The sequence below is a fragment of the Vipera ursinii genome, assembly GCF_947247035.1.
Source record: "Vipera ursinii genome assembly, chromosome: 5".
Classification (NCBI taxonomy): Eukaryota; Metazoa; Chordata; class Lepidosauria; order Squamata; family Viperidae; genus Vipera; species Vipera ursinii.
Genome location: NC_139518.1, coordinates 79330987 through 79357741, shown reverse-complemented (window position 1 = coordinate 79357741; position 26755 = coordinate 79330987). Strand labels below are relative to the sequence as shown.

The following is a 26755-nucleotide window of genomic DNA, read 5'->3' as shown; positions in this document are numbered from 1 at the left end:
TTGATGCATGGATTGCTCATGTGCATCTCAGCTGCTCTTCTCATATGACGAATCATCTCTAAGTCAAGCAGATGCTCTGGGAAGTGGATAGAAGCAATTGGATAGAACACATGAGGGTATCGGACCAAGCAATTCCACTTTCTCAATCATGTTCACTTGACAATTAATGCATGGGTGGTCACAAGAAGCTGATTCCCAAGACCCAAAGTTAAGAAACTTGTGCTTGTTCCAGAAGATAGAAGACCAAGCCACTTGTAAACAAAGGATACCAGAAGCCAACATTGTCTCACACTACCAAATAAATGACCAGCTTGATGGTCATTTCACAATTCTTCTCGTTCTTCTTCATTACAGATGCAGGCACTTCTTTGGCTGTTCATGAAGGGACGGCAACCCAAGGTCCTGACTGTTTGGAATATCGTATCGGCTATTGATTCACATGCTGTAGCAAAAGAGAAAGAGATCAAATCGGTCACCCCTTTCTTTTATAAGCCTACTGAGATTTCTTTTCCTTAGACCATAGGAAAGTGATCAAGATCTGAATCAGCCTCCAGAACTGTGCCTAAAGTGGAATTAAAATAAATAAATAAATAAATAAATATTATTATTATTATTATTATTATTATTATTATTATTATTATTATTATTATTATTATTATTATTTTATTATTATGTTGGAAGGGATCTTGGAGGCAGGAAACCCTATAGCATTTCAGAAAAATGGCTGTCCAATCTCTTCTTAAAAACTTCCAGTGTTGGAGCATTCACCACCTCTGGAGGCAGGTTGTTCCACTGGTTAGTTCTTCTAACTGTCAGGAAGTTTCTCCTTAGTTCTAGGTTGCTTCTCTCCTTGACTAGTTTCCATCCATTGCTTCTTGTCCTGCCTTCCGGCGCTTTGGAGAATAGCTTGCCTCCCTCTTCTTTGTGGCAACCCCTGAGATATTGGAACACTGTTTTCTTGTTTTATGTAAGCTTCCAAAAATGGATCCAATATTATGAATATTGGTCTCTTGCTTGAGCAGGGGGTCAGACTAGAAGATCTCCAAGATCCCTTCCACCTCTATTCTGATTGATTTTGATTTTTTTTTTAATTTTGAAAAGGTGCAGTACTCACCTTAGGAACATTTGCTATAATAGTGTTATATATGCAGCACCGATAGAAACATTAGGTAAAAATACCTTTTAAAAAAGGCACTTTGTCCCTTTATTTTAATGTACAGGACTATTTTCATTTTTATTACATTAAGCCTTTAATATCAAGAAATCCTAAGGTGCTCAGTGCTACATTTCTTATCAAATATGCATGGTTCTTATCATCATGGAAGGGCATTTCTTCTTGAGCCTCAAAGTACCTTTATCTCTAAAGGGATTGCCCTCTTTCTGTTTGTTCCTAAGGGGTGCGTGAGCTGGACCTCAGGCTGTATTCCAGGCTTAGCAGCACTAGTGTATCTTTACCAGTCAGCCAAAGTCCATTCCTGGCAGTTCTTTGGTGCCTCAAATACATTGGAAATAGTCCAGTTTCTCCTTTCTCTGGCACTTTTGAGATAACTTAGACAATAAATTCTTTCCCATCAGCGGGAGAAGTCAATAAGCTGCAAAATGCTGTTATATTTATTGTTCCCTTCAATTTGGCATGATAACATGCTAAAAATATAGTAAAGACTGCCATTTTAAAAACAAAAATGTGAAAGGGAATGAGCTGAACTAGAAACATAGCAAGGAGGAAAATGGTTTTAATATTTTTTTTCCTATGCCATTTTCCTGTTTAAAGATCCCTCCTTTCCCCTGTTGCTACATTATCACCCTGTGACTAACTAATAAAAAGGGACCTTAGAGGTCGTCTAGTCCAACTCCCTGCTCAGGCAAATGGCTGTCCAGTCTCTTCTTAAAAACATTGTTGGAGTATTCACAGCTTCTGAAGGCAGGTTGTTCCACTGATTAATTGTTCTAACTGTCAGGAAATGTCTCCTTAGTTTGCTTCTTGTCCTGCCTTCAGGCGCTTTGGAGAATAGCTTGACTCCCTATTCTATGTGGCAGCCCCTGAGATATTGGAACAGTGCTATCATGTCACCCCTCGTCCTTCTCTTCATTAGACTAGACATAACCAATTCCAGCAACTGTTCCTTGTAAGTTTTAGCCTCCAGTCCCCTAATCATCTTTGTTGCTCTTCTTTGTACTCTTTTTTGGAGCCTCTGTTATTATACTTGTGAACTTAAGTGCATGTTAGAACACAGAACACAGAATCATAAGGCTGGAAGGGAATTTAGTGGTCTCCTTATCCAACCTCCTGCTCGAGGCAAGAGCTCCTATATATTGTCCCAATTCAATGGTTGTCCAGTCTATTTTTGAAAACTTCCAGTGTCTGAGCACCAACACAGGAGGCAAGCTATTCCATTGATTGTTCTCAGTGCCAAAAATGTCTCCTTACTTCTAGGTTGGATCTTTCTTTAAGAAGTTTCCACCTGTAGGAAGTCACACACACACACACACACACACACACACACACACACACACCTGAGAATGAAATATTTTGGGGAATATTAAAAGAGGCAGGATAGAATATTTCCCCTGAAGGAGAAATGGAGAAAAAATCTTAGGCAGAAACAGCCCCAGTCTCCCTTTCCTCAGGCAGAAACCAAAGGGGGCCAACCTTTAAAAATGGAGATTTGGTAATCCATTCAGAAACACTGGGGCACAATAAACAGCAGGTGGGATTAAGAATTTACTTTCCTCCACCCAGCCCCAAAGAAAAAACCCACCCACTCTCAACTCCATTTATCAGCTGTCCCAGAACTGTATGCTGTTGCTGGTTCTGCTCATCAATAAACAGGAACCTTCTTTCTTAAGCAGCCTCCATTTTATTCCCGGCTTGGAACTGGAGCTGATTTTTCTTTCAACACACCCATTACTTTTTGTCCTGTCTTTTGGTGCTTTGAAGAATAAATCTATTTTTGTAACAGCCCCTCAAATACTGGAAGACGGTTCCCATGTCCTTCCAATCCTTCTCTTTGATCAACTAGACTTACTTAGCTCCCTCAACTGTTCATCATATGATTTAGACTCCAGGCCCTTTGTCATCTTTGTTGCTCTTCTTTGCACAGTATCTAGGGTCTCAGCATCGTTATTGCAATGTGGTGGCCATCATTAATATAATTAAAGGCCTTGAGACTAAAACATACAAAGAACAGTTGCAGGATTGGGGTATGGCTAGTCTAGAAAAAAGAAGGACTAGGGATGACATGATAGCAGTATTCCAAAATTTGAGGGGCTGCCAAAAAGAAGAGGGGGGGTCAACTTATTTTCCAAAGCACCTGAAAGCAGGACAAGAAAGAATGGATGGAAACTAATCAAGGAGAGAAGCAACATGGAATTAAGGAGAAACTTCCTTACAGTGAGAATAATTAACTAGTGGAACAGCTTGCCTTCATAAGTTGTGGGTGCTTCATTACTGGAGGTTTTTAAGAAGAGACTGGACACCCACTTGTCTGAAATGGTATAGGGTCTCCTGCTTGAGCAGGGGGTTGGACTAGAAGACCTCCAAGGTACCTTTCAATTCTATTCTGACTATTCCAAGTGTGGCCTCATTAGTATGGTATAGAGCAGTATTATAACTTCTCATGATCTTAACACTATCCTTCTGTTGACGCAGCCCAGGACTGCATTGGCTTTTTTTGGCAACTGGAAGACATTGCTGACTCATATTCAAATGGTGGTCGTCGTGTAGGACATGTAGATCTCTCTGTAGGAGAAGATTTGCAAAAAGGTCAAACTAATACTTTCCTTATAGTCTCTGAAGTAAGGAGCTGGAGACAAGAGTACTGGGATAATGGAGACTCAGCATCTCTAAACATTTCTGATGTCGAGCCCTTCGGGTTCGACATACTTACCGGGCAGCCCGCAGCCCTCAGCAACAGCAGCGGCCACGCCCACACTCATCAGCTGTCCGGCGGGCGAGCTGCCGCGCGACGCCGAGAGCCCAGCCACTCCCTAGCTCCCCAGCTGTCCGGCGGGCGAGCAGCCGCACGACGCCGAGAGCCCAGCCGCTCCCAAACTCCCCAGCTGGTTGGGGGGCGAGTAGCCGTGCGACGCCGAGAGCCCAGCCACGCCCACGCCCTCCAGCTGTCCAGCGGGCGAGCGCCGGACCCGCGGGCATGCTGCGATCTGGGAGGCGGCTGAGGGCGGTCGTGAGTGGCTGCAGGAAGGCTACGCCGGGGCAGCCAGCCGGGAGATGGTCCGCGGCGGCACAGTCAGCTGACAGGCGGGCAGAAACTGTTACCGGGGCTCGTATCGTTCAAGCAGCTGAGAGGCGGCCAGGGATGCCCGCTGATGGTCGCGCAGCTCGGTCAGCTGAGCGACGGCCCAGAACAGCTATGGACGCCCGCGGAAGCAGCACAACACTTTCTGGAGTTGACGACGGCCTGGCGGTTGTGGCTATGGGCGATGGTTTTACAGACCCGATGGCTGTTACTGCGGGCACGCCGGCAGCGACGCGGGGTGCTGAACAGCTGCGGCCGGACCTTGGGGGCTGCCAAGGGGTTATGGGTGTGGCGCGGGGAGATGCAGTGGTGACGGGGGGCACGCTCGGGATGTTAGGAGGGGGGTGGGCTTGTACTTACCTTCACGCTGGGAAGCACGGTGCCGGTGGAGGGAGCTGGGCGTGGGTTGAAGGAGTAGGGGGGTGGAGTATTTACGCAGGCCAGGCGGATGCTGATCTGCACGGGGGAGGGGTGGGGCCTAGGGGTGGGGCTGCTACCTAGTTACAGGTTTGGAATAAAAGGTGCGTTGAGAGCGTGTGGCTCTCAACGCTGACTTTTCTAATGCTTGGAGATCCTGACATTAAAGGTGCTCTCTGCAAGTCATCCGTACTTCGTCGAGTGTTTGTTATTCCCGGCGGAGACGAGAGTTTGACAGTAAGTCAGCGTTCAAACAGCACAGCGCTCTTTTTGCTGGGCTCTGGTTTTTGCCTGCCACCATGGCTGAGGGGACCCAGGGCGGTGTGCCCGTGGCAGGAGGGGAGGAACCAGCTGGGGTTGCTGTGCCTCTTGAGGTGGGGGAATTGGCAGAGGCCCCACCAGTGGTTCGGCCTAAGGTCCGGGACCTTGGACCATCACCAAAGGGAGCTGAGGCTCCAGAACCGGCTGCCCAGGAGAAGCCTGGAGAATGGTGGCTCAGTCCTGTCTTGAGCCAGCCAGTGGCTGGACAAACCCAACCATCTAGAGGGAAGGGGTCCCTCTGGGAGTGGAGAGAGCGTCGTGCCACCGATGAGGGCGGAGAGGAGTGGAGCTACACCACGGCTCCTGGCAGTTATACTATGGACGTCCTGAGGGACCATTTTGGAGAACCCCGGCCATGGACCCCTACTGATGCCGACCTGGAGACTGGTGGATGGGCACGACCCCGGACCGACCCGGAGCGTAGGGGTCAAACCCGGTTCCGTTTGGCAAGTCCCCGTTTTCGGGCTCCGCAGGCCCCTGGTACCCCACAGGTCCCAGGCCTTCCATCGCCGGGACCGGCGGCTGCTCCCGACTTGGGCCTCGCAGGGCCTGGTGGAACAAGGCCGGGGGGTGCTGTGCCAGCCGGGGGGCTGGGGTGGCAACAACCAGGGATTGCACAGAGGCCGGGAGGCCCGGCGGGTCCTTGGGGAGGGCCTGCGGTTTGGGGCCCACCACCGCTGCCTGTGACCTTTGACGGCAACCCCGATCGTTTGGCCCTGTTCCTCGGACAAGCCATCCACCATCTGGACCAGTACGGTCCTTTGTATACTTCCCAGTGGGGAATGGTGATGGCTGTTACAACGGCTTTACAAGGGGAGGCAGCGGCCTGGGTGGCGAACCTTTACGGTGATCGTGCCCGTGAACTGGGGGATGTGGGCCTTCTCCTTGAAGCGCTGCGTACACGATTCGAGGATGTGACGCGCACGCATCGAGCGGAAGCTGAGATCGTTGGCTTGCGGCAGAACGGGCGTCCAGCTACAGCCTATGTGCAGGACTTTCGTGAAGTGGCTGGCAGGCTCAGTTCCTGGCCAGAGAGAATGTTGGTTCACCATTTCCGGGCCGGACTGGACGATTCTCTCCTACGAGCTTGTATCGTCCGGGGAATCCCTCCTAGGCTCCAAGAGTGGCTGCGGGTCGCGGTCGAGCTGGATGTGGCCTTACGGGGTTGTCAACGGCATGTACGGCCCGTAGGAGATTCCCGTCAGGTCCCGCCGAGATCGCAGGGCCAAGTACAGAAGCCGCCGCCATCGTCGCTGGGTCCTGCCATCCAGCCACCACGGTCCGTTCTGCGATGCTTCAGGTGCGATCAGCCAGGGCATCGCGTGGCCGCCTGCCCTATACCTGCATCTCGGGTGGTTGCAGCAGCAACTCCAGCAAGGAGCACAACCCCCGGGCGCTTTGCAGAGCGTTCCCGGGCTTCTCGGCAAGCTGTGGAGTCAACAACAGGGGGAAGCGGCCAGACGGAGGGGGACGGTGCCATCGATGTGAACGTGGAGTATTACGAGCATGGTGATAGGCCAGAGGAGGACCCCATGGTAAGTGCTCCGGTTAGCCCATTTTCAGTTCCGGTTACGTTAACCAACCCTGCCACGGGGGAAGTGATGGGGTTTAGGGCTTTAATTGATTCGGGTAGCACGAGGTGTCTTATTAGCCGGAAGGTGGTGGCCACACTGGGTGTTGGGGTGGTTCGGTTGAGGAGTCCAATACGTTTCCAGCAGGTGGATGGGTCTCTTTTGGGGGGGGCGCCTATCACCCATGTCACAGAACTTGTGCGGCTGGATATGGGGGAGCACTGGGAGCGGTTGCGGTTCATTGTGGTGCCCTCCATGACGGAGGAGGTGATTTTGGGGTTAACATGACTGGACAGGTGGGGGCCGACCATTTGGTGGGAGGGGGGTTGTCGTCACCTGCGCTTAGGGATTGGGCCACAGCCCCCTGATCATGAGCGGCCAAGCACATCTGGCCCGCCAGGGAAACCGGAGGAGAGTTGCAGGGCTGGGGCAGAGGTACACGTGCCACCAGAGTATACCGAATTCCTTGAGGTGTTCAGTGAGCAGGAATGCGATCTCCTGCCTCCCCATCGACCGACGGACTGCGCGATTGAGCTGGAGCCGGGGGTCAAACTCCCTAAGCCCCGGATGTATGCCATGACCCCGCGGGAGATGACAGAACTCCGAAATTACATCGACAAGAATCTTGCACGGGGGTTCATACAACCAGCTCGCTCGCGGATGGCAGCACCAGTTCTTTTTAGGGAGAAGAAAGATGGGGGCCTGCGTCTTTGTGTGGATTACCGGGGGGTCAATGCAGTGTGTATTGAACATTTGTATCCACTGCCTTTAATGAAAGACATGTTGTCCCACCTGGCTAAGGGGAGGGTGTTTACCCGCTTGGACTTACGCGAGGCCTATTACCGGGTGCGCATCAAGAAAGGAGATGAGTGGAAAACGGCGTTTAACTGCCCATTGGGCAGCTATCAATTTCGTGTAATGCCATTCGGACTCCAGGGGGCCCCCGCCGTGTTCATGCAACTAATAAATCAAGTTTTGCATGAACATTTATATAGGGGGGTGCTCGTGTATCTTGACGACATCCTTATATATACGGAGACAATGGACCAGCACATTGCCCTTGTACGCCAGGTTTTGCGAAAACTCCTAGACGCACGGTTGTACGTGAAACTATCAAAATGTGAATTCCACGCGTCTCGACTGGACTACTTGGGCTATCGGGTCTCAGCGGCTGGGATTGCCATGGATCCCAAGAAAGTGGAGGCTATATTCCAGTGGCAAGCCCCGGGGACCAGACGACAGCTACAGAGCTTCCTGGGGTTTGCCAATTTTTACCGCCAATTCATACCATCTTTTGCTGCAGTAGCTCTTCCATTAACAGACTTGCTCAAAACTAAGAAGTTAGCGGTGAAACCACGGCCAGGGTTGCGTGTAGCATGGACCATAGAGTGTCAACGGGCCTTCGAGACCTTGAAAGGTTTGTTCACCCGAGAGCCCATACTGTTGCATCCCGACCCAGCAGCACCATACGTTGTGCAAGCAGATGCTAGTGACGTGGCAGTCGGAGCTGTTCTATTACAACACAACAGTAAAGGCGCATTGCAACCTTGTGCTTATGCGTCCAAAAAACTGTCAACCACTGAACGCGCCTGGGCTATCTGGGAAAAGGAGGCCTACGCCGTTCGGTGGGCGTTGGAGACATGGCGGCATCTCCTAGAGGGGGCAGAAAAGCCTTTCGAAGTGTGGACAGACCACAGGAACTTAGAAGCCCTACAGTCCCCACGTAAGTTGGCCCCTAAGCATGTACGGTGGGCCCTGTATTTCAGGCGGTTCAGGTTTACCCTGAAATACGTACCGGGGGGGAAGAATTTCCTGGCGGATGCCCTCTCGCGGCTTCCGCAGTATGACAACCAGCGGGAGGAGGTGGTGCAGGCTCTTATCCCTCCTCTCGTCCCAGAGATGGTACAGGTTGTTCAGAACAAGGGTGTGGAGGACCTTGTACAGCAGCTGAAAAAAGCTCTGGTGGGAGATGAGTGGCTACAGCAACACCCGCGACTCCTAACCCGACGGGATGACCTGGCCTGGTATGGGAGTAAGGTGTATGTACCGCAAACCTTGCGAGAGACTGTGCTTTATAGGTGCCATGACGCCAAACAGGCCGGACACCTCGGATTCCTGAAAACCCTGCACCTTGCTAGACGTCAGTTCTGGTGGCCAGGAATGAGGCGGCAGGTCAAAGATTATGTCCAGCGTTGCCGCACGTGTGCTATGGCCAAACCCCAGCCCGGGAAGCCAGTGGGGCTTTTACAGACGGTGGCAGACCCTAACCGGCCATGGCAGGACATCGGGATGGATTTCATCGTGGACCTACCGGAGAGCCGGGGATACACTGTTATCTGGACCGTGGTTGACCTGTTTTCGAAACAGGCCCATTTCGTCCCATTGAGGGGTTTACCCTCGGCCCGGCGTCTGGCCTGGCTATTCATAACCAACGTGTACCGCTTACACGGGGCGCCTAGATGCATTATATCGGACCGGGGAGTGCAGTTTACTGCCAGGTTTTGGCGTGAATTCCTCCAGTTCATCGGGTCATCCCAGGGGTTGAGTTCGGGGTACCATCCTTGCACGAACGGCGCTGCTGAACGCGCCAATGCGGCAGTGGAGCAATATCTACGCAGTTATGTCTCGTACCAGCAGGCAGACTGGGCTGACCTACTGGCGTTTGCAGAAATCGCCCACAACAACGCGGTGCACAGTAGCACTGGTCTCCCACCGTACACAGTGGTGTCTGGCTACGACTTCCCTCCTGTTCCCGAGTGCGACCAGGGATCGGCGTCCCCTAGTCAACCCCAGGAGTGGATGCTACAAATCAGAAAGGCATGGGCAGCAACCAAGGAGGCCCTGAACAAGCAAGCCAGTATCGTAAAGGCCCAAGCAGACAAGAAGCGCCAACCGTTCTACACCCCAGGGGTTGGGGACTGGGTGTACTTATCTACAAAATACCTGAGGTTACAAATACCTAGTAAGAAGCTGGGCCCTAAGTATATAGGCCCCTTCCAGGTAACCCACATCATCAATCCGGTCACGGTGCGCCTTCGGCTGCCTAAATTCCTGGGCAAAGTGCATCCCGTGTTCCACGGCAGCTTGCTAAAACCAGCCCCTGTTCCTGTTCGGGGGGAGCCACTAGGGCCGGGGCCCGTGGGTGATGGGCAATATGAGGTACAAGAAGTCCTAGACTCCAGGATGCGGAGAGGGCAACTACAATACCTGGTGCTGTGGAAAGGATACCCGATTACTGAGGCATCCTGGGTGGTGGAATCAAACGTTCAGGCCCCTAGATTGGTTAAGGTGTTTCACCAGAAGCACCCTGGTAAACCCTCGGGAGGGGGTCGAGGGGAAGCTGCTGCTCTCCTTAGTACTTGTATGACTTCTATATCTTGCCTTCCAGGAGGAGCCTTGGTAGGAGGGGCCGACTGTCGAGCCCTTCGGGTTCGACATACTTACCGGGCAGCCCGCAGCCCTCAGCAACAGCAGCGGCCACGCCCACACTCATCAGCTGTCCGGCGGGCGAGCTGCCGCGCGACGCCGAGAGCCCAGCCACTCCCTAGCTCCCCAGCTGTCCGGCGGGCGAGCAGCCGCACGACGCCGAGAGCCCGGCCGCTCCAAAACTCCCCAGCTGGTCGGGGGGCGAGTAGCCGTGCGACGCCGAGAGCCCAGCCACACCCACGCCCTCCAGCTGTCCGGCGGGTGAGCACCGGACCCGCGGGCATGCTGCGATCTGGGAGGCGGCTGAGGGCGGTCGTGAGTGGCTGCAGGAAGGCTACGCCGGGGCAGCCAGCCGGGAGATGGTCCGCGCCGGCACAGTCAGCTGACAGGCGGGCAGAAACTGTTACCGGGGCTCGTATCGTTCAAGCAGCTGAGAGGCGGCCAGGGATGCCCGCTGATGGTCGCGCAGCTCGGTCAGCTGAGCGACGGCCCAGAACAGCTATGGACGCCCGCGGAAGCAGCACAACACTTTCTGGAGTTGACGACGGCCTGGCGGTTGTGGCTATGGGCGATGGTTTTACAGACCTGATGGCTGTTACTGCGGGCACGCCGGCAGCGACGCGGGGTGCTGAACAGCTGCGGCCGGACCTTGGGGGCTGCCAAGGGGTTATGGGTGTGGCGCGGGGAGATGCAGTGGTGACGGGGGGCACGCTCGGGATGTTAGGAGGGGGGTGGGCTTGTACTTACCTTCACGCTGGGAAGCACGGTGCCGGTGGAGGGAGCTGGGCGTGGGTTGAAGGAGTAGGGGGGTGGAGTATTTACGCAGGCCAGGCGGATGCTGATCTGCACGGGGGAGGGGTGGGGCCTAGGGGTGGGGCTGCTACCTAGTTACAGGTTTGGAATAAAAGGTGCGTTGAGAGCGTGTGGCTCTCAACGCTGACTTTTCTAATGCTTGGAGATCCTGACATTAAAGGTGCTCTCTGCAAGTCATCCGTACTTCGTCGTGATTTTCTTGAGTGTTTGTTATTCCCGGCGGAGACGAGAGTTTGACATCTGACCTGTAGGAACACCGTGGGACTTTCAAACTCATGAAGAATCCCTGTGCAGAAATGCCCTAAGTCTTGATGAAAAACAACTATTTCCCCCACTGTGGTTTCTTCTTCTTGGCTTCTGAAATGATTTATGAAAAATAGTTTCTTCTTTTCAGCAGAGTTTCTTACTTCTTGGCATTCTAGCCAATATTTATAACTTTATTCACCTTTATTAACTAGCAGAACTAATCTGGAAAAGATTCTTGGCAATGTGATTTAAAATATATAGCTTTATAAATATGCATGAGACATTTGCTATAAGAAAGAGAGAACATCTCCTTCCAGAAAAATACTTAAAGGAGGATTAAAAAGAGAGAAGAGAGAAATTCAAGGCAAGGAAAATAAATACAGAAATCAAGGATTGGGTATTTAAAAGGGTGCCTAGATCTGTGAGACCACAAAAATGATATAAATGGGAAAAAATAATTAAAATATGGGTTTCATTATTTCTTTCAACTAAATTAATTCAGAAGGCAGACTATAGCAAAGATTTGGAATCTAGAAGCCTAATATTTTCAGAGCTAGCTGTAATATGCTTGGGTATCATAATTTTTAAAAGAAGTGTATATGAATTCAGAAATACAAATGAGATTTTCTGTTCTAATTAGTATGATTCAGCATTTTGGGGGATTTTATTCAGGCTAACTGAAGGATCAATTTAGCTAATATGAGATAGAGTTTATTAGCTCACCCAATCATTTCTTTTTCAACAAGCTGTGCATTTATTATTTGTGGCTTTGTTATTGATTTATATATTTCATTAATGCTGTTTATTATGAATAATTAATTATGTTGTTTTCATTAATTAAAACATATACATAACTCACCCTTTTTCTATAAACTGTTAGATTTAATGATATTTATATGTAAATTGGAGCAGATTTAATGATAACACTATATTTAAATCATAATTATTAACTAATAATTCAATAATTATTGAATAATAGAGACATACAACAGTAAGCAAACATTCTCAGAACAAAATAACCTAGTAGTGCCTCCAATATGGTATTTATGAAAAATGGATTATACTATTAAATTCACACTTCATCACAGTGGTCTTAAAACATTATTTTCCACCATCCTTCTTTCCTTAATTTTTCCCTTAAAAGGATAGATCAGTCAAGCTGTCCATCATATAATTGCTTGTTTTTGTGTGATAAAAAGGACTGAGGCTGTGATGGGATGCTCTTTAGATAGGATAAGATCAAAGATACCCTTAATAGATTGGAGGAAGATGTGTTTTGACCACAGACCAAATTAAATGTTGCCCCTGTCTTATATACGGTAGGAGCTGTAGTGGGGCAGTGGTTAGAAAGCAGGACTGCAGGCTGACTCTGCCCACAGCCAGGAGTTCGATTATGACCGACTCAAGGTTGAGTAAGCCATCAATCTTTCCAATGTCCATAAAATGAGGACCCAGATTGTTGGGAGCAATATGCTGATTCTGTAAACTGCTTGGAGAGCGCTGAATCTAAGTGCTATTGCTATATGATAATCTCTAATATTAGCCTGCTGGAAAAGTCACTCACTCCTAAAAGAGAAATGAGTAAACAGCTTCTCACGCTTCTAAGTGCAGGAAGAAATTTTGCTAGAAATTAAGTAGGAAAATGGAGGAAATAGGATAGCAAATGGTTTGTATTCATATGATTGTAGGTTCAGTTCTACAATCAGAAAGAGCTAAAATAGATGCTTCTCTGGACATCTAGAAGATAATGCCAGTGAATGTATTGTATCTAAACCTGAGCAAGGACAACTAACAGTCTAATCTTGTGTATTAAGGTAAATTCCTAGAGTAGCCTCATGCAGAACTGGGCTACATACCCAGAAGTAGAGGACAATATCCTAATCCCAAACTTCATGGAAATCAAATTAGACCTCATCCCCATTTACAGATATATAAATAATTACTGAATTCAAACCCGGCAACCAAGAAGTAGTGAATCTACACATTTTATCACCCTAATGAAGCCAGTGAATTAGTAAGTCACTTTTTTTGAGACTGTCCCGTACATCAGTAGCTGTGAAGTATGAACTACCTTGTTACATTCGAAAACTAAATTAGCAACCCCGCTTCCATCTAACTGCTTCTGAGTGAACCAAAGAGAACTTAATGGTGCATGGGAATGAAATGCTATTTTCTGCCTGAATGAGCTTTTTCAAAATATTTTGTTCAGTGTTCCACACCTTTTTAAACTCGCAAATATATTTTAATAAACTTCTGCATCTTTCAATGTAATAGCCTTCCTTCCTTCCTTCCTTCCTTCCTTCCTTCCTTCCTTCCTTCCTTCCTTCCTTCCTTCCTTCCTTCCTTCCTTCCTTCCTTCCTTCCTTCCTTCCTTCTTTCCACTGGCTGGCTTTAGAGCAGTGCCCCCCAACCTTTTGGGCACCAGGGGCCACTTCTGTGGAGAGAGGTTTTCCCATAGCCCAGAAGGGGTGTGATTTCGCATGTTGCCTGCATCCTGTGGATGGGACTTCGCTTGTTTGCGCAGACCGGTTTCTCAAATGCCACAGACCGGTGCCGGTCCATGGACCGGAGATTGGGGACCCCTGTTTTGTTTTTAGTTATTCAGATGGAGGTACAGCCATTTGTCGAGTGGCTCTTCAAAATTACAACACCACTGAAAAATGTGACTTGTGAGCAATCCTCACACTCATGACCGTCGCAGCATCCCCATGGGCACATGGACAAAATTCAGGTGCTTGGCGACCAGCACGTATTTATGATGGTTGCAGTGTCCCAAGGTCATGTGATCAGCATTTGACTACTTCCCAGCTGGCTTATGACAAGCAAAGTCACTGGGGGAAGCGGGAATCGCTTAACAACCATGTGGTTCACTTAACAACTTCAGTGACTCACTTAACAGACGTGGCAAAAGGTCATAACATTGAGCGTGATTCACTTAACAGCCACCTTGCTCAGCAACAGAAGTTCTGGCCCTCATTGGGGTCATGACTCAAGGACTACTTGCGTAACCTGCAGACATTCTTGGGCTTCAGCTCCAGAGTGAGAGTTAGGGCCTAATGCGTGAAGAACCACACTTTCCCTATTGGTCCTTTCAGCAACACAAGCACTGCAATAAAAAAATTGTCGAGTCACCTTGGTAACATCCATCTGAAATTACTTTGCTTCCCTTCCTACTTAATTATATCCTATAAATCTCATAGGAAAAAATGCACTTTTGGGGCCTGGAGCGTGCAGCTTGGTATGCCTTTTAATTATTTCGGGATGAGTATAATAAGTCTGGTCTAGCCTTCTCTGTCCATCGGTGTGATAAATTTTTAAAAAAACATTCAGATAATCTCAACACAGGGAGTCCTTGACGTACGACCACAACTGAGCCCAAAATTTCTGTGGCTAAGCGAGACATTTGTTAAGTGAATTTTTCCCCCGTTTACAACCTTTCTTGCCACAGTAGTTAAGTTAGTAACCTGGTTGTTAAGTGAATCTGTCTTCCCCATTGACTTTTGCAAAAGGGGATCCCATGACCCCGGAACACCGCAACCGTCATGGATACGAGTCAGTTGCCGAGCGTCTGAATTTTGATCATGGGACCACAAGGAGGCTGCAATGGATGTCAGAGGAAAAGCAATCATAAGTCCCCTTTTTCAGCGCTGTTGTAGCTTTGAACAGCCACTGAATGAACTGCTGTCGAGGACCAGCTGCATTTGGTTTTTGAGCTCACTCACAAAGCGCCTGAGTCCAGGTCACTAGATGGTCCCTGTCCCTACTGGCCGCTCAGAGTCTGGTGTGGCACTGCAGCCATCTAAGTTTATGTGTTTAACATCTTCCCCAAGAGGAAACTTACCTTCTACCTTGGAGACAAAACCAAGGCTACGTTTGAGGTCAGAGCAGATGGACTGCAGGCACCAACGAAACTTGGCGTCGCAGCGATATTTATTAGACCCACAGGTATCATAACATGCATCCAGCTGGTTGCAGCATTTAGTCATGGCTGGGATGCCCATATCAAACTGTAAAAATAATACCAAGAGACGACAAAATTATTCTGGGGGTTGAAATGATTTTCCCCTCCTTCCATATTTCTCCTATAAAAAAAGCTCTTCATGCTTTGCCACATGATGAATATTTTAACAAGTGAAAGTGCTATATATTTGACTGCCCTGCCCAGCAGGAGGACTGCAGTGAAATGTGAGATTAGGCAAATTGATCTATTTATTTTGGGAATAAATAGGAACCAGGAGAGGATCTCCTGAGCTGTATCTGCCTATGGCTTTTAACTGCTTTAAGAGTGACGAGATATTGTTCAACGTCCAAGGATGCGTTCAGCCAACCTGAATATGTCAGCAAAACAGCAGCTGTCCCAAACTTTCTTGGAGATTTACCAGGAAATTTTATAGTCGCAGAGCAAGACTTTGCTTCTGTTGCATCAGGTTGAAAGTACCAACAATCAGTGAACAGTGAGCCTGAAGCTTGTGCATTTTAATATGCCGTCCAGGGTGAACGTGTGCAAAGGAAATATGGAATATGAAAAATGCAAGTTTTATTCAGCAAACACAGATCATTCTTGCAACAAAGAATTCTGTGATTAGGGGATTGGAGGCTAAAACATATAAGGAACAGTTGCTGGAATTGGATATGTCTAGTTTAATGAAAAAGAAGGACTAGGGGTGACAAGATAGCAGCGTGCCAATATCTTAGTGGCTGCCACAAGAAAGGGGGTGGTATCTCCACCTATTATCCAAAGCACAAAAAGGCAACACAAGAATCAATGAATGGAAACTAACCAAGGGGAGAAGCAACCTAAAACTAAGAAGAAATTTCCTGACAGAACAATTAATCAGTGGAACAACCTGCCTCCAGAAGTTGTGAATGCTCCAACACTGGAAGTTTTTAAGAGACTGGACAGCCATTTGTCTGAAATGGTATAGGGCAGGGGTGTCAAACTCAATTTCATGGAGGGCCGCATCAGCATTGTGGTTGCCCTCAGGGGGCTGGGTGGGTGTGGCCTGGGTGGGCGTGGCCTGCTGGGTGGGCATGGCTAAAGTGCGTATGGCCTACTGGGTGGGCGTGGCCAGCTCTACATCGTTCGCATCAAGGGTGCCTATGGGGGCCTGGGCAGGAGTGGGACAGATCTGAGGGTCTCTGGTGGAAGCAGGGTCTCTGGGCCAGGGCCAAGGCAGTGGGGGCCGTTCCCTCACTGTTTCCAGGATGGCTCCGCGGGCCGCATGAAACCACTTCGCGGGCCGGATGTGACCCCCGGGCCTTGTGTTTGACATGTCTGGTATAGGGTTTCCTGCCTGAGCAGGGGGTTGGACCAGAAGACCTTCAAGATCCCTTCCAATTCTGTTATTCTGTATTCTGTAATGTGGGAATTTCACTGCTAGAAAATTGTTCATCTGCTAGGAAATATCAGATGCTGGCTAAATTCTTAAGCCATGGCACCAGTTGAGGTGAGATTAATGGACTTTAATCTGAATCAGACATAAGTATCTTCTTATTGCTAATATTCATGTTATAGTACTCTGGGCCTTTAACTTTAATTATTCAGAGGTTTTTCTAGCCAGCATCTATTTCCAAATCTTCCATTTGTAGAAAATATATTTGACACTACAGCTGTTCCTAACAGTTGGGGATTAAATATTCTGTTGCCCAACCAATCAAAGAGTGAATTCCATGGGCAGTGGTCAGACAAAAACAATTTTTTTTTGTCTGCCATAACCAGCTGGCCATCCCCTTTGGCATGTATAGGAAAATAGCTTGCATAACATGGGGAAGTGACTGTCTAGGCCAACTTTGAATAGAAATAGTTGAGCAATTGCAGCTATTTGCAACAAAGTCAAACACTTCTTTCTTCCTGGATGTTTTGTTCAATTAATTATTTCATCAGGGAAATGGGTTGTTAGTACATACACTTTCTGGTACCTTGAGACCCATGAAATAGGAGCTACAGCCATTGGGTTCTGGAGATTTATAATTTGGTCTAGGCAATGGTGCTTTCCCTGGAAAAAAAAAGCAAAGAAAAGTACTTTGTGGCAGCCTTGAAAAGAATTATACAGTATAACATAAAGTCCTGTACGTGCACCTGATGTACTTCAGAGGTTGAATTCCAATTATCATCAGGCCTAGTCAGCATGATAAAGTCTAGCAGCAGCTCAAAAGCTAGAAATTGCATATCTGTCTTTTACAATGTTGTTGGAAAATAGGAAAGACAAAGCTAGGGTTTGCCAAAGACAAGGTCATAAATTTAATTAGGAATCCTTGAAACATAAACCAATATGCATGCAGAAGATCAGAAACTTTATGTATGTTAACTCTTCTAACTATAGCTGTATTTCTGTTCTGGACAGTTAAGTTTTGAATTGCTCATTCTCCTTTTGAAATATAAAAGCAGACTTTGAAAGGGATTCCTTTTGTCTCAGACTTTTAGCCCTCTAGATGGTGCCACTGCAAACAAAAGAACTTTTGGATGTCAAAATGTATGATCAAATAGATGCCACTTCGTGTTACCATTAAAGTATTGTTAAATTTAACAAATAATATGCTATGCCGGCAATCAAAGACTGCAGTTTTTCTATTCTGGATTTAATGTTGCAGTTCATGCCCACATTAGAAACTCAATAGGTTTCTTTTAATAAACACCTTGCTTTTCTTTATTTATACTGTAATAAGGTAATACAACTCAATTACAGAAGGAGAACATTATATTTTTAGAGATAGCATAGAAGAAGCAGGTTTTAAGAGGAAAGATGTATAGAGTTCAAAAGAGTCAAAATGCCAATAACAAGTGCATGGGAGAAGCCACAGTGGTGGGATTCAGCCAGTTCGCACCACTTCAGCAGAACTGGCAGCTAATTTTTTGTTGCCCAGGCCCAGAATAGACTTCTGGAAGTGGCATCCAAACAGAGAACTGGTTGTTCACATATTTGAATCCCACCCCTGGGGAACCCTGTGTGTCAAATGTGCGGTGCATTTGAAAAAATGGGTGGGGCTTCAAATTGGAGGTAGTCCTCGACTTATGACAATTGGGACCAGGATGCCCATTGGCAGGCAGGATGGTTGTTAAGTGACTTGCGCCGAATTTTAGGACTTTCTTTGCCATTGTTTTGAAGCAAATCGCTGTAATTGTTAAGTGAATCACTAGTCACGGCTTCTCCCATGGACTTTGCTTGTCAGAAGTCAGCTGGGAAATTTACAAATTGTGATCATATGACCCTGGGACAGTGTAACCCAGTGGTGGCAAACCTTTTAGAGGCCGAGTGCCCAAACTGCAACCCAAAACCCACTTATGTCTCGCCGGGTGCCAGGTGAGCATGGCCCGCTGGGTGGGTGTAGCTCGCTGGGTGGGTGTGGCTATGGTAGTCATGGCAGACTGGGTGGGCATGGCCAGGGGGCATGGGGGGCGTGAAATTGCTCTGCAGCCATAGATCCTGGTGGCAGAGGCCATTTCCAGGCATCCGGAGCCTGGATCAGGCCTCTGGGGCACCTCAAAAATCGCTCCGGAGGCATACCTGGACTCGCGCTGACAACTGCCTCTACCATCCAGCCCAGATCCGCTCTGCTCTTGCAGCTGCTCCCTGACTCTCAGTGCAGAGAGAAAGAGAGTGAGAGCACAGGCGCACATGGAGAGGAGGAGGGGAGCATCCTGGCCCCGCCTCCCACAGGGAAGGCTCTGCGTGCCGCCTGTGGCACATGTGCCATAGGTTCACCACCATGGGTGTAACCATGGCAAATGCATGCCAGTTGCCAAGTGCCCAAATTTATGATCACAGGACTATGGGGATACTGCAATGATTATAAGCATGAACACCAATCATAGGTCACTTTTTCAATGCCATTGTAACATCAACGGGTCACTAAACGAATGGTTGTAAGTCAAGGATTACCTGTGTGTGGTTGTGACCATCATTCTCCCCCCCCCCCCCCGCAGACACCCTGTTTGAGGGAGTTGACAACCTCAAATAAAGGGGGAAACATAAGCTGCAAGCAAAAACTAACTCTTTTCATTACTTATTAACACAAGTAATAATGTTTAACATAAATGGAGTATAACAACAACACTATCTGGACTGGCAAAACAATTCTGGGTCTTAGTACTCAAAAAGAGTTGAAAAGGTAACTGAAGCCCAGGTTTAATCTGTTCTGGAAAGCAGTGAGCAGGCAAGTACCCCATCAAAGAGATAATAGTCTTTTAAAAAAATAAAAATAAATCTCTTCATCCTATCCCCTTTGTAGATGGTTTTCCTGATATAGTCCCATCTGCTTGTAGATAGTGAAAAATGTGCTATTTCACATGTTGTCAACATCATTTCAACAGGGAAACCCACTCACACTGCAAAAGAATTCTTCTTGGGACAGAGATGATTAGTACTGGAAAAAGAAGATTATCTGTCAAACATTTGCTTAGTGCAAAACAAACCTGAAATTTGCTACACTGTCTAGTAGTTCAGTGCTCTCCGAAGGCTGTTAATTGACAAGTCCTTTTTATCAATGTTAAAACCATAGATGTGGAATTAGCTTATTTAGAAAACACTCATCTAATCATGGGATGCTTCCGTTTGTTACATTCAGACTTGATTATTCTACAGAAATTTGCATATTTTAAGAATTATTTTTATCCTTTCATTTCTTCAAAACATTCTTATGAAAGAGTAACTGGGGCAGGATACATCACCCAGAATACTTGCAGTAGCTAGAAGCTAAGAATATATTATAGCTATTCCAATAATTTTGTAACAGCTTCTTATTTCAGAAGAAGATCGTGGGACTGAATCAGAAATAATTGGTTCACTCTGCCTCAATGAAGAGGGTGGGGTGGGGCGGGGCGGTAAGCCTATTCTCCAAAGTACCTGAAGGCAGAATAATTGATGGCAACTAATCAAAGAGAGAACCAACCTACAATTAAGGAGAAATTGTCTGTCAGAACAATTAACTGGTGGAACGGCTTGCCTTCAGAAGTTCTGGGTGCTCCATCACTGGAGGTTTTTAAGAAGAGATTTGATAATCACTTGTCTGAAATGGTATAGGGCAGGGATAGGCAACCTTGGCTCTTTTATGACTCGTGGACTTCAACTCCCAGAATTCCTGAGCCAGCATGGTTGCCTACCCCTAGTGTAGGGTCTTCTGCTTGAGCAGGGGATTGGACTAGAAGACTTCCAAGGTCCCTTCTAACTCTGTTATTCTGTTTGTTTGTAAACAAAGTATGATCTCAACCATTGAATTGTGTCTCCAAACAGATAGACAGATAAATAGACAGAGAGACAGACAGAAAAACAGACACACACACACACACACATACACACATGGTTTTATGAGCATGACATTTGGTGACTACCTAGTAGCTGTTGAGATGAAAAGCATGGGTACAAACTACTGGTGTGTGAAATGGCTATGCATAGTGCTTACATGACTATACATAGTACATATTGCAACTTGGCAAATGGACATCTGTGTCTGTCCTCTATTGGCATTGCTCAAAATAATGGGTGGGCTGGAGGTTCAAAATACTTGGATTACTTTTTAGTAGCTTACTAGTCTACACAACTGCCTGCAGTATGAAGACAGGAAGGAAGTTGTGTAAATTTTCATTGGTTGCCAAGGAAGTTTGACATTCTAAGGATATAATAGGAGCAGAATTGACCTCATCCTTTTGTCATGACCTAATAGGTTTGTTCCTTCAATTTTACAGGCATCTGCTCCTACATTTTTAAAAGGGGCTCTTTATTTTAGGAGCAAGAGGCATACTTGACATGGAATCCCCATTTAACCCAGATTTATGACTTAATGTACAGTATATTTGCTTTTTATATATGTGGGTGTCATTTTCAATTTATAAATTGCACCCTAGTAGGTGCCTTTAGAAAGCTAAAATTTAATAATAATTAAAGTTTACCATGACAACCCTTTAAAAAAAATGAACAAAAGCAATGCAAATCATACAGTAATAATGGTAGAGGTATTTGAGGGACTGTGTCTCCCTGATTCGGTCTCCGCATCCCATCAGATTTGCTGGGAGAGGAATATCTATATATTTTTTTTAAAAAAAGCCATCTGGCAAGGCAAAGCTTTTTCTGTGGTGGCACTCTGTGAGGGAATATGTTGATGGCCTTGGGCAGGGGTAGGCAACCTCGGCTCTTTGATGACTCATGGACTTCAACTCCCAGAATTCCTGAGTCAGCTGACTCAGGAATTCTGGGAGTTGAAGTCCATGAGTCATCAAAGAGCCGAGGTTGCCTACCCCTGGCCTTGGGGAATGAGGGGAAGAGATGCAGGGTAGGAAACAAGAGAGTCACCAGCCCCCAGTGGCTAAACGATCAGAGAAAGAAACATGGGAAGAACTCAATCTAAGGTATCAAGCAGTTAAAAGTGGGAAGTTGTTATTTTCAGAGTTGCAAGTCCTAGTCCTCCTAGGTAAACTAGACCGGAAGATTGACTAGATGAACTCACTTTACCTCAATTCTAAGATGCCATTAACATAATCTTGCAAGCTACAAAAGATCAACACTGGATGGAACCTGTGGAGGAGCTGGCACCTGGCCATGATGAAAACTGGGGAAGTTTGGCAATCCCTAAATAGACTGCACACAGGTACAGCAAGATCAAGGGATAGTTGAATAAATGGGGATATTTAGCGACTTCTGCCTACTGCGAGTTTGGAGATTTACAGACAACCACACACATATATGCTTGCCCCTTGTGCCCTTGCCCAATGTACTCTAATGACAGTGCAACAGAATGCTATCGATGTTGCACGCTTCTGGGCAAGCGCTGCCTAAATCAGGCTAATATACATTTTAAATGTTATGTTCTTATGTTTGCGTTCATACCTATGCAGACAATTTTAATAATGATGCTCGTGACACGAATACATCAATAAATATTGTAAAAGTGAAAATACAGACTTCCCACTTCCACTTCTAACCATCTGATTGAGTGAGGTGGTCTTCCCCTCATTTCCCAAGGTCATCTACACATTCTATTACGCATCCGGTCTCCCCAGAGAGAAGATTAGCCCCAACCCTGCTGGCCTCTGAAGATCTGATTATGCCATAGTGCAGGGGTGTCAAACTCAATTTCATTGAGGGCCGCATCAGCATTGCAGTTGCCCTTAAGGGGCCGGGTGGGTGTGGCCTAGTGGGTGGGCATGGCTAGAGTGTGTATGGCCTACCGGGTGGGCGCGGCCAGCTCTACAAGGGTGCCTGTGGGGGCCTGGGCAGGAGTGGGACAGATCTCTGGCAGAAGGAGGGTCTCTGGGCCAGGGCCAAGGCAGTGGGGGCCGTTCCCTCACTGTTTCCAGGATGGCTTCGCAGGCCACATGAAACCACTTCGCGGGCCGGATCCGGCCCCCGGGCCTTGTGTTTGACATGTCTGCCATAGTGCATGCGGATGGGATGGGATGCTCATACTTGCAATGGTTTTTGCCTCAGATGCCAATTTGCATTCAGTGTGATATTATTACTAATATCAATATAGTAAGAGCCATGGTGGCGCAGTGGTTAGAATGCAGAATTGCAGGCTAATTCTGCCGACTGCCAGCAGTTCGATTCTCACCCTCTCAAGGTTGACTCAGCCTTCCATCCTTCTGAGATCAGTAAAATGAGGACCCAGATTGTTGTTGGCAAATATGCTCACTATATAAACCACTCAGAGAAGGCTTTAAAGCACTGCGAAGTGGTATATAAGTGCTATTGCTATTGCTACTATTTTATATTTTTAACTGCAGCTTGCGACCCAGAGTCATGAGACTGAGAAGGATGACTATGTGGAATTCTGGGAGTTGACGTCCACACATCTTAAAGTTGCCAGGTGGAGAAACAGTATTTTGAGCTATTCAAAGCAACAGGAACACAGATATATAACTCTGTGTACAAACATACAGTTAAAATTTAAACCTAACCATTTTAATGTTAAGACTGTTTCTATAAACAGATCAGGACATTTCAAGTGATTTAACAGATTTTTTCAAACAAACACCACAGCAGAACTATAGGCTGTAAAAGACGAAGTAAAAGGCTTTATAGTTCCATGTGTCTTGTGCTCATGTTTTAAGCACAGTGGATGTTGTGCTAAATGGTTCAATATAGATGCCTGCTGATTAGCAGTTGCATTTCAGCGAAATAGAACCTCAGAAGGGATTCCAATGTACAGTACATCCTGCCAAAGACATGGACTTAGAACAAGGCTGATGATAATTATAATAGGTTATGGGTAATGTAATTTAATAAGAAAGGAAATGATCCTTCAGCTATCCTAGAGCTGACTCCACAGATTTTTCTAGATTAAAAAGAGGGACACCTTGCTTTATGTCCAAAAATAACTGGAAGCTGGTAAAGTTGTTCCAACATGATCTTCAAAAGACTCTTCTGATTAAAGCCAAAATACTATAGTTTGAACCATCTATAGTTTCTCAGACACTTTTCAAGGAGAGTGGTATACAGAGCATATTGCCATCATGTAAATGAGACAATTAAAATATAAATCACTATAAGCAATCTCAGCTCTTTCATGAGGATATTAGAATAACATGCTTTTTTATTATGATGATAGAGGAACTGGCAATGAATCTTCTATATACCTTGGAACGTCTACGTGCGAATCAAATGTCTCCCTTTTTAAACCTTAAGGTAAGAGAAGGAAGTCAGAGTAAATCATCAACAATATGAATAGGAAAAAAGAAAGAGTTGATTAAGAGTGGCTGGGGAATTCATTAGTACCAATTTCAGAGGCTAATGGAGTATAGAAAGTATAATTAAAACAATATACATTATCAAGCAAACCAGAAGAACAAAGAAAGAACAAGAATGTAATGCTTTTCATACAACAAGATCGTCTGTGCTTTTTTCTGTCACCGTTTCATAACCACAAGAGACTATGTATGTATCACAAGGACCTGTGCGTGTGCTAATTTCACTGGTCCCAAAAATCATTTTTAATTTTTGTCCAGGGAGAAGAATGGAATGTGTCTTTGCATTCTAAAAGAAGAAATCAGTCTTGACAGCACCACATGCAAAAATTTCCCATTCCAGAAGTTACTTGGGCCCTGAATCTATGTAGCTAGTTGGGACAAGTGATTTTCCTCAACCTATAATAGACATCCTTCTAGGTTTTTGTATGGATGGGGAACATATTACGATTTTAAACTGAGAAACCATTCACAGAATGCAAAAATGAGCAGGGCTGATGGATAGGGCCATAACAAGTGCGAATGCATGCCCACACATATATTTATATGATACATCCACTTTCTCACTCATTCACCTCACTCCCTTGCCATCCTAATTATTGTCACTTTTTTCATTGCTGTTTGCAGTTAGAAAACAGCAGTGTGTTACCCATCTCTTAGATGATGAGAGGTTAAAAAATAAAGACAGGGATTATGGGTCTATATGCAAGAAGAGTGAGGGCCTGTTACTCGGCCCAGCTTCTGTCAACCTAGCAGTTCGAAAGCATGTAAAAATGCAAGTAGAAAAATAGGGACCACTACGGTGGGAAGGTAACAGCGTTCCGTGCGCCTTTGGCGTCCAGTCATGCCGGCCACATGACCACAGAGACGTCCTCGGACAAGCGCTGGCTCTTCGGCTTTGAAACGGAGATGAGCACCGGCCCCTAGAGTCGGAAATGACTAGCACGCATGTGCGGGGGAACCTTTACCTTTACCTATGCAAGAAGAACGGATAATTACATGTGATCTATGGATATCCATACTGTTCTAGTCCAGTGTTTGAAAACTAAATTCCATAAGTGCATACTCTAATTACTCTTTCTCAGCCTTGTATCCTTCAGCTCTGTAAACAATACCCCATTTCCCCCAATGTTATAGGTTGAGGATGAGGGATGTACAGGGATCCTACAAAACTAGAAGGCATTCAAAAGTTCATCTAGTACAGAACGTAAGTTGGCATTTTGACAAATCTGGCTTCTTAAGATGTGTGGGAAGTAGAGCAATTCAATTAGTAAGGCAAAATAAACAATCATTTGGAGAGAGTGCTGCCAATATACCACATTTTAGTTATAGAAACATACTTCTAACAGGTGACAGTTCTAACTTGTTAGAAAACAAGACAACTTGTTAGAAAAATGATTGCCATCTCAGTTTTTGTAACCGAGGAGTTACAGTTTATTATTAGTTGTTTTGCTAGAATAAATGGAACTACAAACATGACCTTTAAAGGATACATCCCTTCATGTAGTAGATGAAATATGTAATGATATTGATGATAATAGAGGCAGTGTTGAGTTCAAATACATTAATTTGCATCATAAAAGGGCAGCAGTTCAGTGAAGTAAAGTAAAACATGACAGTAAGAATACAGTGTCTTGGTCAATTACTTATCTAGTCAAACAAAACAAGGAAACATTGCCTTGTGTAGGGAAACAACAACTGTCAACACAAAATAACAATGTTGAGCTATCAGGGACTGGATATGAAAGAAGCAGCAGTCAAAATGCTTACCGTATCTGCACCTGTATTGACAGACTCCATTCTTCCCTCCTAACAGCTCTGAGACAAAGTCAAAATAGCCATTAACAGCATCAATGCCATCCCGGATGGTCCCAATTCCCCAGTCAGAATAGGAGCTTTCCTCTGGCAATGGAGGGATGACATTATCCTGCATGGGTTCTTCGGTGCATTTCCCTTGACTCAGAGACAAGCACAGAATCAGCCCCCTGATGAACAACTTCATGCTGAAGTTGGACAAAACAAAATTGGGCCCAGGAAATCTCTAGGAACAGAAGCGGTGCCAGTGGGATCGTGATAACAAGACTGAAGGTATTTTGAGTGTGCTTTTGCGGTGGACTTTAAACACTGCTGTGTTAACAGGATGAAGTCACCATAATCAGGGAGCACAAAGTTCACATGAACAGCGTTGTGTTGCCCAATATTTAAGGGCTTTGATATGCTCTGCCCAGGTAGACGCAGGGGTGACAGAATTCCAAGGCTAATCATAAACTTCAATCCTGACTGCTCTTTAGAAGGCCAGATCCTGAAGCTAAAACTCAAATACTTTGGCCACCTAATGAGAAGGAAGGACTCACTGGAGAAGAGCCTAATGCTGGGAAAGATCGAGGGCAATAGAAGAAGGGGACGACAGAGAATGAGGTGGCTGGATGGAGTCACTGAAGCAGTAGGCGTGACCTTAAATGGACTCCAGAAGATGGTAGAAGACAGGAAGGCCTGGAGGAATGTTGTCCATAGGGTCGCGATGAGTCGGACACGACTTCGCAGCTAACAACAAAAATCATAAACTCCCACAGGCAAACTCATCCTCTCCCCCAGCCCTATGAGTCCCCCATCCACACCTCCATTATGGGTCCATTTAGTTATTTATGGCTTCTGTTCAAATGCCTAGAGCAGTTTATGTTTGAAAAAAAGCATACAAGAAAGGGAGCCTCTGACCTTAGTAAGACCGGTATTTGCTTCCAACCTTAGGCTGTCCTTGGTCTCAGACCCCAAAAACTGTTCCAGAAGCATATTCCCTTATATTAAAGAGGGAAAAAAGGCCTCCTCCAAGTTGTGCATCACAAAACAATCTTTCGAAGTACAAAATCCAGTAGGATTTAGTTGTTTTCAGTACCTAATGGAACACTAGAATGCAGGAGGCACCTGAAACTCCTGGGATCAATAGTTTCACAAAATGGGGGCCACAACTAAAGAGGTCCCTCTTCTTGTCCCTAATCTCCTGCTGAGGAGGACTTGGGTCAGACCTTCTT

General features: G+C 46.3%; 1 protein-coding gene across 1 annotated transcript; it reads right to left on the bottom strand.

Moving 5' to 3' along the window:
• Positions 1-323: 323 nt before the first annotated feature.
• On the bottom strand, positions 324-25526 carry PLA2G12B (phospholipase A2 group XIIB; the record flags this gene model as incomplete). The annotated part of the gene is made up of 3 exons (XM_083365042.1): positions 324-442; positions 14892-15057; positions 25497-25526. 3 exons carry the CDS (start codon positions 25524-25526, stop codon positions 324-326), a joined length of 315 nt encoding a protein of 104 aa, XP_083221168.1.
• Positions 25527-26755: the final 1229 nt, after the last annotated feature.